This window comes from Coregonus lavaretus, assembly GCF_964263955.1.
Source record: "Coregonus lavaretus genome assembly, chromosome: 9".
Lineage (NCBI taxonomy): Eukaryota > Metazoa > Chordata > Actinopteri > Salmoniformes > Salmonidae > Coregonus > Coregonus lavaretus.
The window spans coordinates 46,690,000-46,705,281 of NC_139996.1; the positions used below are offsets into that span (position 1 = coordinate 46,690,000).

Here is a 15,282-nt window from a genome sequence, read left to right on the forward strand (position 1 = left end):
ATTTACCACCACAAACCGATGCTGGCACTAAGATTGCACTCAATGAGCTGTATAAGGCCATAAGTAAACAGGAAAACGCTCATCCAGAGGCAGAGCTCCTAGTGGCCGGGGACTTTAATGCAGGGAAACTTAAATCCGTTCTATCTAATTTCTACCAGCATGTTAAATGTGCAACCAGACGGAAAAAAAACTCTAGACCACCTTTACTCCACACACAGAGACGCGTACAAAGCTCTCCCTCGCCCTCCATTTGGCAAATCTGACCATAACTCGATCCTCCTGATTCCTGCTTATAAGCAAAAACTAAACCAGGAAGCACCAGTGACTCGGATAATAAGGAAGTGGTCAGAGGACGCAGATGCTAAGCTACAGGACTCTTTTGCTAGCACAGATTGGAATATGTTCCGGGATTCTTCCGATAGCATTGAGGAGTACACCACATCAGTCACTGGCTTCATCAATAAGTGCATCGATGACGTCGTTCCCACATTGACCGTACGTACATACCCCAACCAGAAGCCATGGATTAAAGGCAACATCCGCACTGAGCTAAAGGGTAGAGCTGAGCTTTCAAGGAGCGGGACTCTAACCCGGACGCTATAAGAAATCCCGCTATGCCCTCCGACGAACCGGCAAAGCTTCAATACAGGACTAAGATTGAATCACACTACAGTGGCTCCGACGCTCGTCGGATGTGGCAGGGCTTGAAAACTATTTCAGACTACAAAGGGAAGCACAGCCACAAGCTGCCAAGTGACACAAGCCTACCAGACGAGCTAAATCACTTCTATGCTCGCTTCGAGGCAAGCTACACTGAAGCATGCATGAGAGCATCAGCTGTTCCGGATGACTATGTGATCACGCTCTCCGTAGCCGATGTGAGTAAGACTTTTAAGCAGGTCAACATTCACAAGGCCGCAGGGCCAGACGGATTACCAGGACGTGTACTCCGAGCATGCGCTGACCAACTGGCAAGTGTCTTCACTGACAATATTCAACATGTCGCTGACTGAGTCTGTAATACCAACATGTTTCAAGCAGACCACCATAGTCCCTGTGCCCAAGAACACTAAGATAACCTGCCTAAATGACTACCGACCTGTAGCACTCACGTCTGTAGCGTTAAGTGCTTTGAAAGGCTGGTCATGGCTCACATCAACACCATTATCCCAGAAACCCTAGACCCACTCCAATTTGCATACCACCCCAACAGATCCACAGATGATGCAATCTCTATTGCACTCCAACTGCTCTTTCCCACCTGGACAAGAGGAACACCTACGTGAGAATGCTATTCATTGACTACAGCTCAGCGTTCAACACCATAGTGCCCTCAAAGCTCATCACTAAGCTAAGGACCCTGGGACTAAACACCTCCCTCTGCACCTCAGGGGTGCGTGCTCAGTCCCCTCCTGTACTCACTGTTCACCCATGACTGCTTGATCAGGAACGACTCCAACACCATCATTAAGTTTGCCGACGACACAACAGTGGTATACCTGATCACCGACAACGATGAGACAGCCTATAGGGAGGAGGTCAGAGACCTGGCTGTGTGGTGCCAGGATAACAACCTCTCCCTCAACGTGATCAAGACAAAGGAGATGATTGTGGACTACAGGGGGAAAAAAGAGTACTCAGCACACCCCCATTCTCATCGACGGGGCTGTAGTGGAACAGGTTGAGAGCTTCAAGTTCCTTGGTGTCCACATCACCAACAAACTACCATGGTCCAAACACCAAGACAGTCGTGAAAAGGGCACGACAAAGCCTATTCCCCCTCAGGACACTGAAAAGATTTGTCATGGGTCCTCAGATCCTCAAAAAGTTGTACAGCTACACCATCAAGAGCATCCTGATTGATTGCATCACCGCCTGGTATGGCAACTGCTTGGCCTCCGACCGCAAAGGCACTACAGAGGGAAGTGCGTACGGCCCAGACAAGCTTCCTGCCATCCAGGACCTCTATACCAGGCGGTGTCAGAGGAAGGCCCTAAAAATTGTCAAAGACTCCAGCCACCGTAGTCATAGACTGTTCTCTCTGCTACCGCATGGTAAGCGGTACCGGAGCACCAAGTCTAGATCCAAAAGGATTCTTAACAGCTTCTACCCCCAAACCATAAGACTCCTGAACAGCTAATCATGGCTACCTGGAATATTTGCATTTTTTTTACTTATCTTTTTATTTTTTTACTGCATTGTTGGTTAAGGGCTTATAAGTAAGCATTTCACTGTAAGGTCTACACCTGTTGTATTCGGCGCATGTGGCAAAAAAAATGTGATTTGATTTGATTTTAAATACGCTTTTTGTGCGTATGGACAATTTTTGGGATCTTTTATTTCAGCTCATTAAACATGGGACCAACACTTTAAATGTTGTGTTTATATTTTGGTTCAGTATATTTCAAATGTAATTTTTTTCCACCAACACCTTCCTTCCATTTCCATGTATGGATTTAGAGAAAGGATATGAGAGATCATCACTGCTGTCACGATCGTCAAAAGGATTGGACCAATGCGCAGCGTGGAATGCGAACATACTTTATTATATATTCACCACACGAACAAAAACAACAAAACGATACGTGAAGTCCTTGGTAACAAACACAAACCAACACGGAACAAGATACCACCCCACACAAATGCCAAACGACTACCTAAGTATGGTTCCCAATCAGAGACAACAAGCAACAGCTGATTCACGTTGCCTCTGATTGAGAACCACCCCGGCCAACATAGAAACACATAACATAGACTCTACACACCCTGGCTCAACATAACAGAGTCCCCAGAGCCAGGGCGTGACACTACCCCCCCCAAAGGCGCGGACTGCGACCGCACCAAACATAAACCGAACAGGGGAGGGCCGGGTGGGCATTCCTCCTCGGAGGCGGATCCGGCTCCGGGCTTGACCACCACCCTCTAACAACCCCCCCGTAGCGCCCCTGGTCTGGTCTGGCCCCGCTGGCTGGAGCTGGACTGGACATCGGTGGAGCGGATTGCTTAGGCTCCGGTGTGGTACCTGACCAGGCACCGGTGAAACGGGCACGGGCTGTGCCGGACTGACGACGCGCACCACAGGCTTGGTGCGGGGAGCAGGAATGGGCCGGACCGGGCTGGCGACGCGCACCATTGGCTTGGTGCGGGGAGCAGGAATGGGCTGGACCGGGCTGACGACGCGCACCCCTGGCTTGGTGCGGGGAGCAGGAACGGGCCGGACCGGGCTGACGATGCGCACCACAGGCTTGGTGCGGGGAGCAGGAATAGGCCGGGCCGGGCTGGCGACACGCACCATTGGCTTGGTGCGGGGAGCAGGAACAGGCCGGCCCGGGCTGGCGACGCGCACCATAGGCTTGGTGCGGAGGGCAGGAACAGGCCGGGCCGGGCTGGCGACGCGCACCATTGGCTTGGTGCGAGGGGCAGGAACAGGCCGGGCCGGGCTGGCGACGCGCACCATTGGCTTGGTGCGAGGGGCAGGAACAGGCCGGGCCGGGCTGGCGACGCGCACCATTGGCTTGGTGCGAGGGGCAGGAACAGGCCGGGCCGGGCTGGCGACGCGCACCATTGGCTTGGTGTGAGGGGCAGGAACAGGCCGGGCTGGGCTGGCGACGCGCACCATTGGCTTGGTGCGGGGAGCAGGGACGGGCCGAACCGGGCTGACTAAGCGCACCACTGGCTTGGTGCGGGGAGCAGGAACGGGCCGGGCCGGGCTGGCGACGCGCACCATAGGCTTGGTGCGAGGGGCAGGAACAGGCCGGACCGGGCTGGCGACGCGCATCACAGGCTTGGTGCGAGGGACAGGAACAGGCCAGACCGCACTGGGAACACACACCACTGGCCTTATACGGGGATCAGGAACGGGCCGGACCGGACTGGCAACACACTTCAGTACCTCTCGCCGTGCCTCTACACTTTCCCTCCCTCTAATCACCAATGGCTCCCGTAACCCAGTGGCCTTTTCTCCTCGTCCACAAACTCGCCCTTTATCTGCCTCCAGCAGCCCCGTCGCCCATGCCATGTGCCCCCCCCTAAAAATTTATTGGGGGTGCCTCTCCCCCGTGGATATGCCCTCCATGGCTCTCGCCAGACTCTCCATCCTCTGCTCCCAAGTCCAACCTCTCTCCTCTTCACGCTGCTTGGCACAGTGTATGGTGGGATCTTCTGTCACGATCGTCAAAAGGATTGGACCAATGCGCAGCGTGGAATGCGAACATACTTTATTATATATTCACCACACGAACAAAAACAACAAAACGATACGTGAAGTCCTTGGTAACAAACACAAACCAACACGGAACAAGATACCACCCCACACAAATGCCAAACGACTACCTAAGTATGGTTCCCAATCAGAGACAACAAGCAACAGCTGATTCACGTTGCCTCTAATTGAGAACCACCCCGGCCAACATAGAAACACATAACATAGACTCTACACACCCTGGCTCAACATAACAGAGTCCCCAGAGACAGGGCGTGACAACTGCTTAACATGAATTATACATGCCATAGAGCATAAACCTGAAGGTCACACTGTTCTGTTGTAATATATAGTATGCAATAAATCTATTTCAAATCCATAGGGGCCTCCTGCTGTGCTTCTTCTTTTCTGCCTGGCTGTCTTTTTTAATTGTTCTACCCTTCTGACTCATATCCTGCGTTTGCCTTTGATACAGTAGATTAGACTAGAATACACTGTAATGGAAAACTGTCATTTACACTGTAATTTTGGATATTATCAACAGTAAAATACTGTGAAACATTTTACTGCAGCATACTGTAAATTCTGGTACATTGTGGGAAGATTGTGGGGGAGGGAAGAATTGCTATATTTCAAATGGTACTGCAAGTCCATCCCACAGAATCAGTACTGTACTGTATTTTTAGAGATGCAAAAAACACTGTAAAAACATCCTGGCAGCCAATTGCCTGTAAATTACTGTTAAAAAAAGTTGTGAAATACAAAACCCAATTCAGTGAAATACAAAACCCAATCCCCTCAATGAATTGAATTCATTCATCCATTAATTCATGAATTCATTCAGATTATGGTAGCATTTACTTTTTTTTACAGTACTATACAGTCAATTCTACAGTATTGTACTGTGTGTCATTACACAGTACTTGCTGTGATACTGTATTTAGATTACAGTAGGTGTACTGCAATATGAAATATAGTAACTTTCTTGCCTATTTACTGCCTGTAAATTACTATCAAATTTACAGCAATCCCTTTACAGTGTACTGTAGACTAGAACCAAACAGAATATACCCAGATAGAATAGAATCAAATAAATCTGTATATAAACTAACCAAGTAGAGTAGAGTAGAACAGAATAGTGTTACCTGGACTGGCATGGCCCACAGGTTGGGACAGAGGAAGAAGAACCACATGAGCTGGTTGGTATCTATGGCTACCAGGTTGCAGATCTGTCCCACAGTCAGTTCTCCCATAGACATGTTGGAGGTGCACAGCCGCATTATCTTATTGTAGATCTTAGTCTGGAAGGAGAAGTTAGTCAGACACATCATAGGGAAACAGATAAATGAATGCTCCTCCCTCCCAAACCTGTTATATAATGTAGTTATCAGAGGACCTCGCCTTACTATAACTCACCTAACCTGTGATGTAGTTTGGCTACTCTCATTCTTAGTCCCCCCCCCGCTATACATGTATAATAATGACAACATGAGTCTCCCGGTCGCAGCCGGCCGCGACCGGGAGACTCATGGGCGGCGCACAATTGGCCCAGCGTCGTCCAGGGTAGGGGAGGGAATGGCCGGCAGGGATGTAGCTCAGTTGATAGAGCATGGCGTTTGCAACGCCAGGGTTGTGGGTTCGATTCCCACGGGGGGCCAGTATAAAAAAATAATAAAAAAAATGTATTCACTAACTGTAAGTCACTCTGGATAAGAGCGTCTGCTAAATGACTTAAATGTAAATGTAAATAAGGGACAATGTACAGGTAACTGCCAAAATAAAGGAAACACTTGAGTAAATGAGGGATACAAAGTATATTGAAAGCAGGTGCTTCCAAACAGGTGTGGTTGCTGAGTTAATTAACCAATTAACATCCCATCATGCTTAGGGTCATGTATAAAAATGCCCAATTGCCCATTATTTTGGCTACCATGGCTAGAAGAATAGATTTCAGTGACTTTGAAAAAGGGGTCTCGAAGGAGCATACGGGGTTTAATAAAGTGTGTGTGTGTGTGTGTGTGTGTGTGTGTGTGTGTGTGTGTGTGTGTGTGTGTGTATGTGTGTGTGTGTCTCAGTCACCAGATCTCAACCCAATTAAACACATGGGAGATTCTGGAGCGGCGGCTGAGACGGCGTTATCCACCACCATCAACAAAACACCAAATTATGGAATTTCTCGTGGGAGAATGGTGTCGCATCCCTCTCGACACTGCCAAGGCGCATTGAAGCTGTTCTGGTGGCTCGTGGTGGCCCAATGCTCTATTAAGACACTTTATGTTGGGGTTTCCTTTACTTGGCCAGTTACCTGTATGTAATTGTATGTATTGACAATGTATGACTGTACTCTCTATGAGCTCTACTGGGCTTCTACCATTGACAGGCATACTGTTCAAAATTGAAATATTGATACTGCAGATGCTTTTGTGACACTAATTCCCTGTTTCTAAGTAATAGAGAATGAGAATAAGCATAAGGGGCAGAATGTCTTCACACAAATCTCCATTGACATCAATGTGTGATGTATGCGAAAGTTTGCAGAGATCATTTGTGCGATGTGGTCCCTTCTGTATATAGGCCTACAGTACAGTACCTGTATAGCCCCTCGTAAGTTGATGCCCGTCTCGATGGCCACATAATACGAGGCCTGGAGGAAGGTTCTCTGCAGGATCAGGGCGAAGAACAGCAGCACGGCCAGCACGTATGCATTTGCCAAGAACTCTTGAGAGGAGATAAAGTAGACCCCCAGCAGCTTTATCTGAAATCAAAGCGAGAGACACAGACATTGACCCAGTCAGTCAGCACCCCCAGTCAATATACTACACACATAGACAGGAGCTGCCAGCAGGGAGGGCAACGGATCAAAGGAAACACATCCCAGTATGGCGAGTCTGACTGTGACTGTTATTTCAAAATCTATAAAAGAGAATATGTACATCAGAGGGGAAAATGCTTTGATTTTCTATAAGGAAATTCTATTAATTCCTACCCCGTTGAGAAAAATAACTCCCAGACATTCCTTAAGATGATCAATGAACAATCAATCTCCTTAAAGTAATCTGCTGTATCTTTCTTATCTAACTACACACGCTAACACTCTTGATCATGTCAACTATTCTTGGCACACTCTTCCTTTTTCTGTCTGTACTATAATGATAATTATGATCATCCATGATTTTGTCATTTAGCAGATGCTCTTATCCAGAGCGACCTACATTATTTTTTAAATGTTCATACTGGCCCCCCGTGGGAATCAAACCCACAAACTTGGCGTTGCAAACGCCATGCTCTACCAACTGAGCTACATCCCTGCCGGCCATTCCCTCCCCTACCCTGGACGACGCTGGGCCAATTGTGCGCCGCCCCATGGGTCTCCCGGTCGCGGCCGGCTACGACAGAGCCTGAATTCGAACCAGGATCTCTAGTGGCCTTAGACCACTGCGCCACTCAGGATGGCTGTCTTTAGTCATTCAGTTCTACCAGTGAATCACACCAAGGTTGGGGTCATACTGTACCAAATCCTCTGTCTTAAGGAAGTTCAATCAATGACAGAAGTCATCCTTTAGGTGTTGACCCTAACCTTGGATTATGCTGTCAATGGTCTCAGGTGAGAGAGATATCTTATTTCTCATCTCTCCTATCTCTGAGGAGCCATTAATACTGGGACAGGTAATACATCATTCTAGCTTAGATATAATTTCGCAGGTCTCTCTCTCTCCCTGTCTCTCTCTCTCCCTGTCTCTCTCTCTCCCTGTCTCTCTCTCTCTCCCCGTCTCTCTCTCTCCCTGTCTCTCTCTCTCTCCCTGTCTCTCTCTCTCCCCGTCTCTCTCTCTCTCCCGTCTCTCTCTCTCCCGTCTCTCTCTCTCCCCGTCTCTCTCTCTCTCCCTGTCTCTCTCTCTCTCCCTGTCTCTCCCGCTCTCTCTTTCACACACTCATACATAGACACATTTTACAATCTTTTAATGGTATACAGTCGACTCCTGTCCTAAATGTATGTCATATGAATGCAAATAAATACTTTGTTTGAGTACACTGCCCTTCAAGTTCCAGATTTCCATTTCTCTGGACATCTGGGTGCTCCATTGCAGGGATTCACAACAAGTTATTGACAAGTTCCAAGCCATTGCATTTATAAATAGTTGACTACAAAGCCTTTTCTTGTCAGTCTACAGACTCATGGCATACGTTTTTGCTTGACAGCACTCTTTAATCTCTTCCAGGAGCGACTATTTCAGTCTACCTTCGGACCAAACACACTGTCAAGATAAAGACAGAGCCAGAAAAGAATGCTGTTTGCCTTCTATGAGTGTCTACAGATGACAGGTCCACCCACTGTTCAGCTCCTCTTTTAGATATTCCATTTCGTAACCTCTGACAAAGTCATAAGATACCTTTTTTTCGGAAGAGGGCATTTCCCTTTTGCTTTCTATGAGTAGCTACATAACACTTCTACAGTTACTGAGCCAAATCAGCAATATTCCATTACGCAACTCTGTGACTTCCAAACAACTGATGGAGGAGCTATTATTACAGCAGGAGTGGAGATCTGACTGCGGTCAGTAAAGGAGATCTGACAGATGTGTCCATGTCCTGTCTGCTCTGCTCTGAGTGGAATATGAGAGTTTGAGACAGACAGAAAGCAGCACGGTGAGCCCGCCAGTCATTAGCCTCATAAATACTTCATGGGCTTAAATGAGGAGTTCACCTTTGAGGATAAGTGTGTCCTCCTTTTGGAGGACCTGACCTTTTAAAAGATGGGCTCAAATGTGTGTGTGTGTGTGTGTGTGTGTGTGTGTGTGTGTGTGTGTGTGTGTGTGTGTGTGTGTGTGTGTGTGTGTGTGTGTGTGTGTGCGTGCGTGCGTGCACGCACCTATGTGTGTCCTTGCCCATCAGTGTATGCAGGGATGGGCAAAAATGACAAAATACAGATACAAAATACCATAAAGATCAATGTATCAAAATAAACTACAAAATATTTGTACATTTGCAAGTAGCCGGCCCAAACAACAACAACATTCTCAGTAACGGTTACAAAAAGGTTTTACTTGCTATGACTGTGATATGTTGTTGTTTAACTACCTTAGTTGAGCAAGTAAATTACCAAAATGTAAATGTGTATGTGAAAATGAATACACGGGGTGGAGCTCATCAGAATACTACTCAGCATGCTTTACAATTGTTCATTTTTACATATACATTTATGTTTAGCTGATTTAGCTGATGTTTTTATCACACCATAGTGCTATGATACTTCTGATACCAACGCAGGGTGAAAGGGGGGGCCACAAAATCTGAACCGCTATAAAAAATCGAATAGAAAAGTATTTTGTATTTAGAAAATACAAATTACAGTATTTTGAAAATACAAAATACATTGGTGTAGTTCAGCCCAGTGTAATTGAAATGACAAAACACACAGAAGTAATTAAAATACATATTTAAAATACATGTAACATAAATACTGCCCATCTCTGAGTGTACGTGTGGGCTGTCTTTATCTAACTCCGAAGCTGTGACCAGAGATGGGAAGTACTGTAAGATGGTAAGTCTGTTACATGTATTTTAAATATGTATTTGTCATTTTGTATTTCACCAGCCTGAACCACAATCCAATGTATTTTGTAACAAGAACCTTTCAAGACCTGTAATTTGTATTGTCAAAACACAAAATACTTTTCTATAACATTTTTTAGAGGTTCACAATTTTGTGTCCCCCTTTCACCCTGCATTGGTATCAGCCGTAGCAAGTAAAACATGTTTTTGTTACCGTTACTGAGAATGTTGTTGTAGTGAAGGCGTGTACTTGCAAATTTATTTTGTATTTAGAAATGTCAATATACTGTGCCTTCGGAAAGTATTCAGACCCCTTGACTTTTTCCACATTTTTTTACGTTACAGCCTTATTCTAAAATTGATTAAATAAATAAAAATCCTCAGCAATCTACGCACAAAACCCCATAATGACAAAGTGAAAACAGTTTCTTAGAAATTTTAGCAAATGTATTAAAAATTATACACTAACGGTCAAAAGTTTTAGAACACTCATTCAAGGGCTTTTCTTTATTTTTACTATTTTCCACATTGTAGAATAATAGTGAAGACATAAAAACTACGAAATAACACATATGGAAACATGTAGTAACCAAAAAAGTGTTAAACCAATCAAAATATATTTTATATTTGACATTCTTCAAATAGCCACCCTTTGCCTTGATGACAGCTTTGCACACTCTTGGCATTCTCTCAACCAGCTTCACCTGGAATGCTTTTCCAACAGTCTTGAAGGAGTTCCCACATATGCAGAGTACTTGTTGGCTGCTTTTCCTTCTCTCTGCTGTCCACTCATCCCAAACCATCTCAATTTGGTTGAAGTCGGGGGATTGTGGAGGCCAGGTCAACTGATGCAGCACTCCATCACTCTCCTTCTTGGTAAAATAGCCCTTAAACAGTGTGAGAATAGCCCTTAAAAAATGTCTGCAGCATTGAAGGTTCCCAAGAACACAGTGGCCTCCATTATTCTTAAATGGAAGAAGTTTGGAACCACCAAGACTCTTCCTAGAGCTGGCCGCCTGGCCAAACTGAGCAATCGGGGGAGAAGGGCCTTGGTCAGGGAGGTGACCAAGAACCCGATGGTCACTCTGACAGATCTATAGAGTTCCTCAGTAGAGATGGGAGAAACATCCAGAAGGACAACCATCTCTGCAGCACTCCACCAATCAGTCCTTTATGGTAGAGTGGCCAGACGGAAGCCACTCCTCAGTAAAAGGCACATGACAGCCCGCTTGGAGTTGGCCAAAACGCACCTAAAGACTCTCAGACCTTGAGAAACAAGATTATCTGGTCTGATGAAACCAAGATTGAACTCTTTGGCCTGAATGACAAGCGTCACGTCTGGAGGAAACCAGCCAGAGCCCGGACTTGAACCCGATCGAACATCTCTGGAGAGACCTGAAAATAGCTGTCCAGCAACGCTCCCCATCCAACCTGACAGAGCTTGAGAGGATCTGCAGAGAAGAATGGGAGTAACTCCCCAAATACAGTTGTGCCAAGCTTGTAGCGTCATATCCAAGAAGGCTCGATGCTGTAATCGCTGCCAAAGGTACTTCAACAAAGTACTGAGTAAAGGGTCTGAATACTTATATAAATATGATAGTTCCGTTTTTTATTTGTAATAAATTAGCAAAAAATTCTAAAAACCTCTATTTGCTTTGTCATTATGGGGTATTGTGTGTAGATTGATGAGGGGAAAAAACAATTTAATCAATTTTAGAATAAGGCTGTAACGTAACAAAATGTGGAAAAAGTAAAGAGGTTCTTTCCAAAGTAAATAAATACAATCATTTGCAAAAGTATTTAGTATTTTAGTTTGATACATTGGTCTTTAGACTGTCTTATATTTGTTACAAGATACATTTTGATGTATCTTTTGCCCATCTCTGGCTGTGACTGAGATGCTCCCTCCTCCTCCTGACCATCTCCCTTTCACCCTGCATTGGTATCAGAAGTCTGATGGCACTACGGTGTGATAAGAGTGTCTGCTTAATGACCAAAATATAATTGTAAAAATGAACACTTGGTTTTATTCTAATGAGCTCTGCCCCCGAAACAAGGCCAATAATAATAATACCCATTGTCCTTTGCAATTGTTACATTTAGGTAATTTAGCGGACACTCTTATTCAGAGCGACTTACAGTCAGTGCATTCAACTAAGGTAAATAAATAACCACATATGACAGTCATAGCAAGTAAAACGTTTCTTTTTTATTTTACCGTTACTGAGAATGTTGTATTTTGAAATTACAAAATACCTCAATATACCTGTATTTAATGTAAATACAATACTTGCAAAATTATTTAGTATTTTAGTTTGATACATTGGTTTTTATACTATCTTGTATTTGTTACAAGATACTGTACATTTTGATGGATCTTTTGCCCATCTCTGGCTGTGACGGAGATGCTCCCTCCTCCTGACCCTGAATGTTTCGTCTACTACTCCGCTCACTATCTGAAGTGCTTGAACTGAACAACCCTCTGACCTAGCTACAGATTGTAACACCAGATAATGTAATTTAACCACCAAAATTTGACCAGTAGTTACTGGTGTGGCTATACAAAACGTTGGCAGAGATTTTTCAACTAACCTGATATTGGTGATAATATCTTAGTCCTCAATTCGTGGAAACAAGAGTCTCATAAACCTGTGTTGCAGGGGGTCTGTTTGAATTTAGAAAATGCTCCATTATTAAAATAAATACTTTTTTGGGTCCATGAAGTAATCCAATAATGTGTACGCCATCTTGTCTTTTTCAAGTCTTCTCTCATTGATTGTGACAGGTGACATCATGACATGCAGCACTTTGGGGTGGCACCTGTCTCAATCAATGAGAGAAGATTTGAAAAATACACACATTGTTTGATTACTTCATGGACCAAAACATGCATTTATTTAAAGAACGGAGCATTTTCTAAATTCAAACAGACCCCCTGCAACTGCACACTGACATTTTATGAGACTCCTGTTTCCACGAATCGAGGTATTGCCAATATCAGGATAGTTGAAAAATCTCTGGCGACATTTTGTATAGCCACACCTGTAACTACCAGTATATTGGTGAAAATTTGGGGGGTTGAATCACATTATCTAGTGTTACAATCTGTAGCTACCTCTGACCAATCCATCTGACTTCTGAACTTTCTTGATTAGCTAACACCTTTATTGATTTACTTTGTTTTCTTACATTTCTCGATGTATACGCAATTTAGCTTTTAGCTGCCATGTATAAAAAAATTATTAAAAATAATAATAATAAATAATAATATATGATAATAAATAATATATATATTCTCACCGGGGGCTGTATGGTGGGATTCTCCTTGCTGATGTGGTGGACGATGCCAGAGATACAGAGGGGCCCAGCGAAGCCCAGCAGGTCAGCCAGGAAGCGGAAGGTGATGCTGATGATGAGGGGACGTCCAAACGCCTGGCATAGGGCCCTCCAGATCCACTTAGGGTCCTGCGGCATGGAGCCCAGAGGCCTCTGCTAGAGGAGGAACGTCATGATTATATCAAATAAAAAAGTGAAAAATCACACTGCAAATCGGCCAGTGTTAACTTGAGTTGATATTTCAGTCTAACATTTCTAGTGTTGATTCAAGTGTTAAATTAACTCTGTAAGTGTTAAATTAACACTCACTGGTATAAAATAACCCAAGTGTTGGTGTTAATAACCAGTGTTAATCCAAAACCACGCCCATTATTATAATATTTCCCAGCATGCTTTATTGCAAGTTCATTGTTCTAATTGTTTGTTTCAATATCTATGATTTTTTATTAATCTTATGCTACTCAAATATAAATAGCATAGAACATTTTAAACTAATCCAATCAGTTACTTGGACTTATTGCACTCGTTACTGAAATGGTTGTTTCTTGTTTAGATAGTTTAGGTAGTCTTCTTCTACCCAACCAGCAGTCATTCTGAATGCACGTTGTGGGTGAATACAAATTCCAAACGTTGGATATCCCCACTCTGGCTTGATTCCAATAGGAATTACACTTCACTTTGCAAGCCATCATAATGTGACTTGCAGGCCTGAAAATGATGAGGTTGAGGCCACTGTATTTGGGTAAAACTAAACCCTAAAAAATAAAGCTGTTGAAGAATTCCATTTATTCATGATGTATTGGGCCTCCTGACTGGTGCAGCGGTCTAAGGCACTGCATTGCAGTGCTAGAGGCGTCACTACAGACCTGGGTTCAATCCCAGGCTGTGTCACAACCGGCAGTGATCGGGAGTCCCAATTGGGTTAGGGGAGGGTTTGGCTCATCGCACTCTCTAGCGACTCCTTGTGGTGGGCCAGGCGCCTGCAGGCTGACCTCGGTCGTCAGTTGAACGGTGTTTCCTCCGACACATAGGTGCGGCTGGCTTCCGGGTTAAGCGGGTGTAAAGAAGCGCGGTTTGGCGGGTCATGTTTCGGAGGATGCATGACTCGACCTTCGCCTCCCGAGCCTGTTGGGGAGTTGCAGCGATAAGACAAGATTGAAAAACGGGGTAAAATAACACCCCAAAACAATATACACTGGTACTGTATATATATAAAAATGTATTTGCTTAGAATCTCACTTGGTGAAGGCAACAGGACAAAGAAAAATGACTGCAACAACCATGTCTCCGTCACTAACAAATAAAATCATGGGTGGTAACTTTACAATTAATCAGAAAGGCAAGGCACCCTGGGAAATATACAAATAAGGCCTTACACTAAGCAGTGTGTTAATTTAATACTGAAAAGTGTGGACCCATATAGACACCAGACCAGTGTTGAATTTAACACTGGAGAATTTGCTGTGCAAGGGTCATGTAAAGTGCCACCTAAGTTCCTATTAAGGAATCTGAATACATTTATGTTCTATTGCTGCGGTTCTCATGGTCAGTCCTCCCCCCCACACACCATGTTGGTTTCTAAAAGGTCTTACACCAGAAAAACTAGGTCACACATCAAAAGGCTGTTAACATGACATGAAAAAGTAATTGGCCGGAAGAAAAACCTGCATACCCAACGTGATCAGGAGCAGTGCACCAGCCAGACAAAAACCCTACAGAACTAGGACAAGCATGGACCCCCTGCTGGCTCGCTATTTCTGTTGCAGCTTGGGATTCAGTGTTTAATTAGGGAAGAAGGAGAAGAGCGTAGTTCTCGTGCATCTCATCTCAGTGGTTCCCTAGTAATGATGTCCTCCCAGTTTTGCCGTCTCATGAGTTCAGTCTTAATGACTCCTAGGCTACTGTGACACCACACAATGGGACCTCACAGAAGAGATTAGCTCAGATCCTACAATATACCAGCATTCAGCCATTGCAGGCATTTGTGTGCCATCAAAATGTTTGTCTGATCTCAATATTTGAAACAAAGGTTTAAACCCGCCATGTATACTGTATGAAGGATAAATATTCAGAGGCCAAACATTTTGAATGTTAAACTATTTATTGTAGTTATTCCACTGCCGCTGACAATGCGTTGTGTGATGTTTACACATTTAGAGTTTGTGATTATCATTTTACATTTACGTCATTTAGCA

At 44.5% G+C, this 15,282-nt stretch overlaps 1 protein-coding gene across 2 annotated transcripts in view; it reads right to left on the reverse strand.

Moving 5' to 3' along the window:
* The window catches only part of LOC311134439 (ATP-binding cassette sub-family C member 8-like), a gene marked incomplete at both ends in the record, with an annotated part of 127,776 nt that overhangs the window by 90,768 nt on the left and 21,726 nt on the right, over positions 1-15,282 (reverse strand). For both annotated transcript variants that reach the window (XM_084168121.1, XM_084168120.1), the window contains 3 exons: positions 5,347-5,502; positions 6,792-6,956; positions 13,052-13,240. In XM_084168121.1, the coding sequence (XP_084024247.1) occupies positions 5,347-5,502; positions 6,792-6,956; positions 13,052-13,240 (510 nt within the window). The remainder of the gene's footprint in view (positions 1-5,346; positions 5,503-6,791; positions 6,957-13,051; positions 13,241-15,282) is intronic.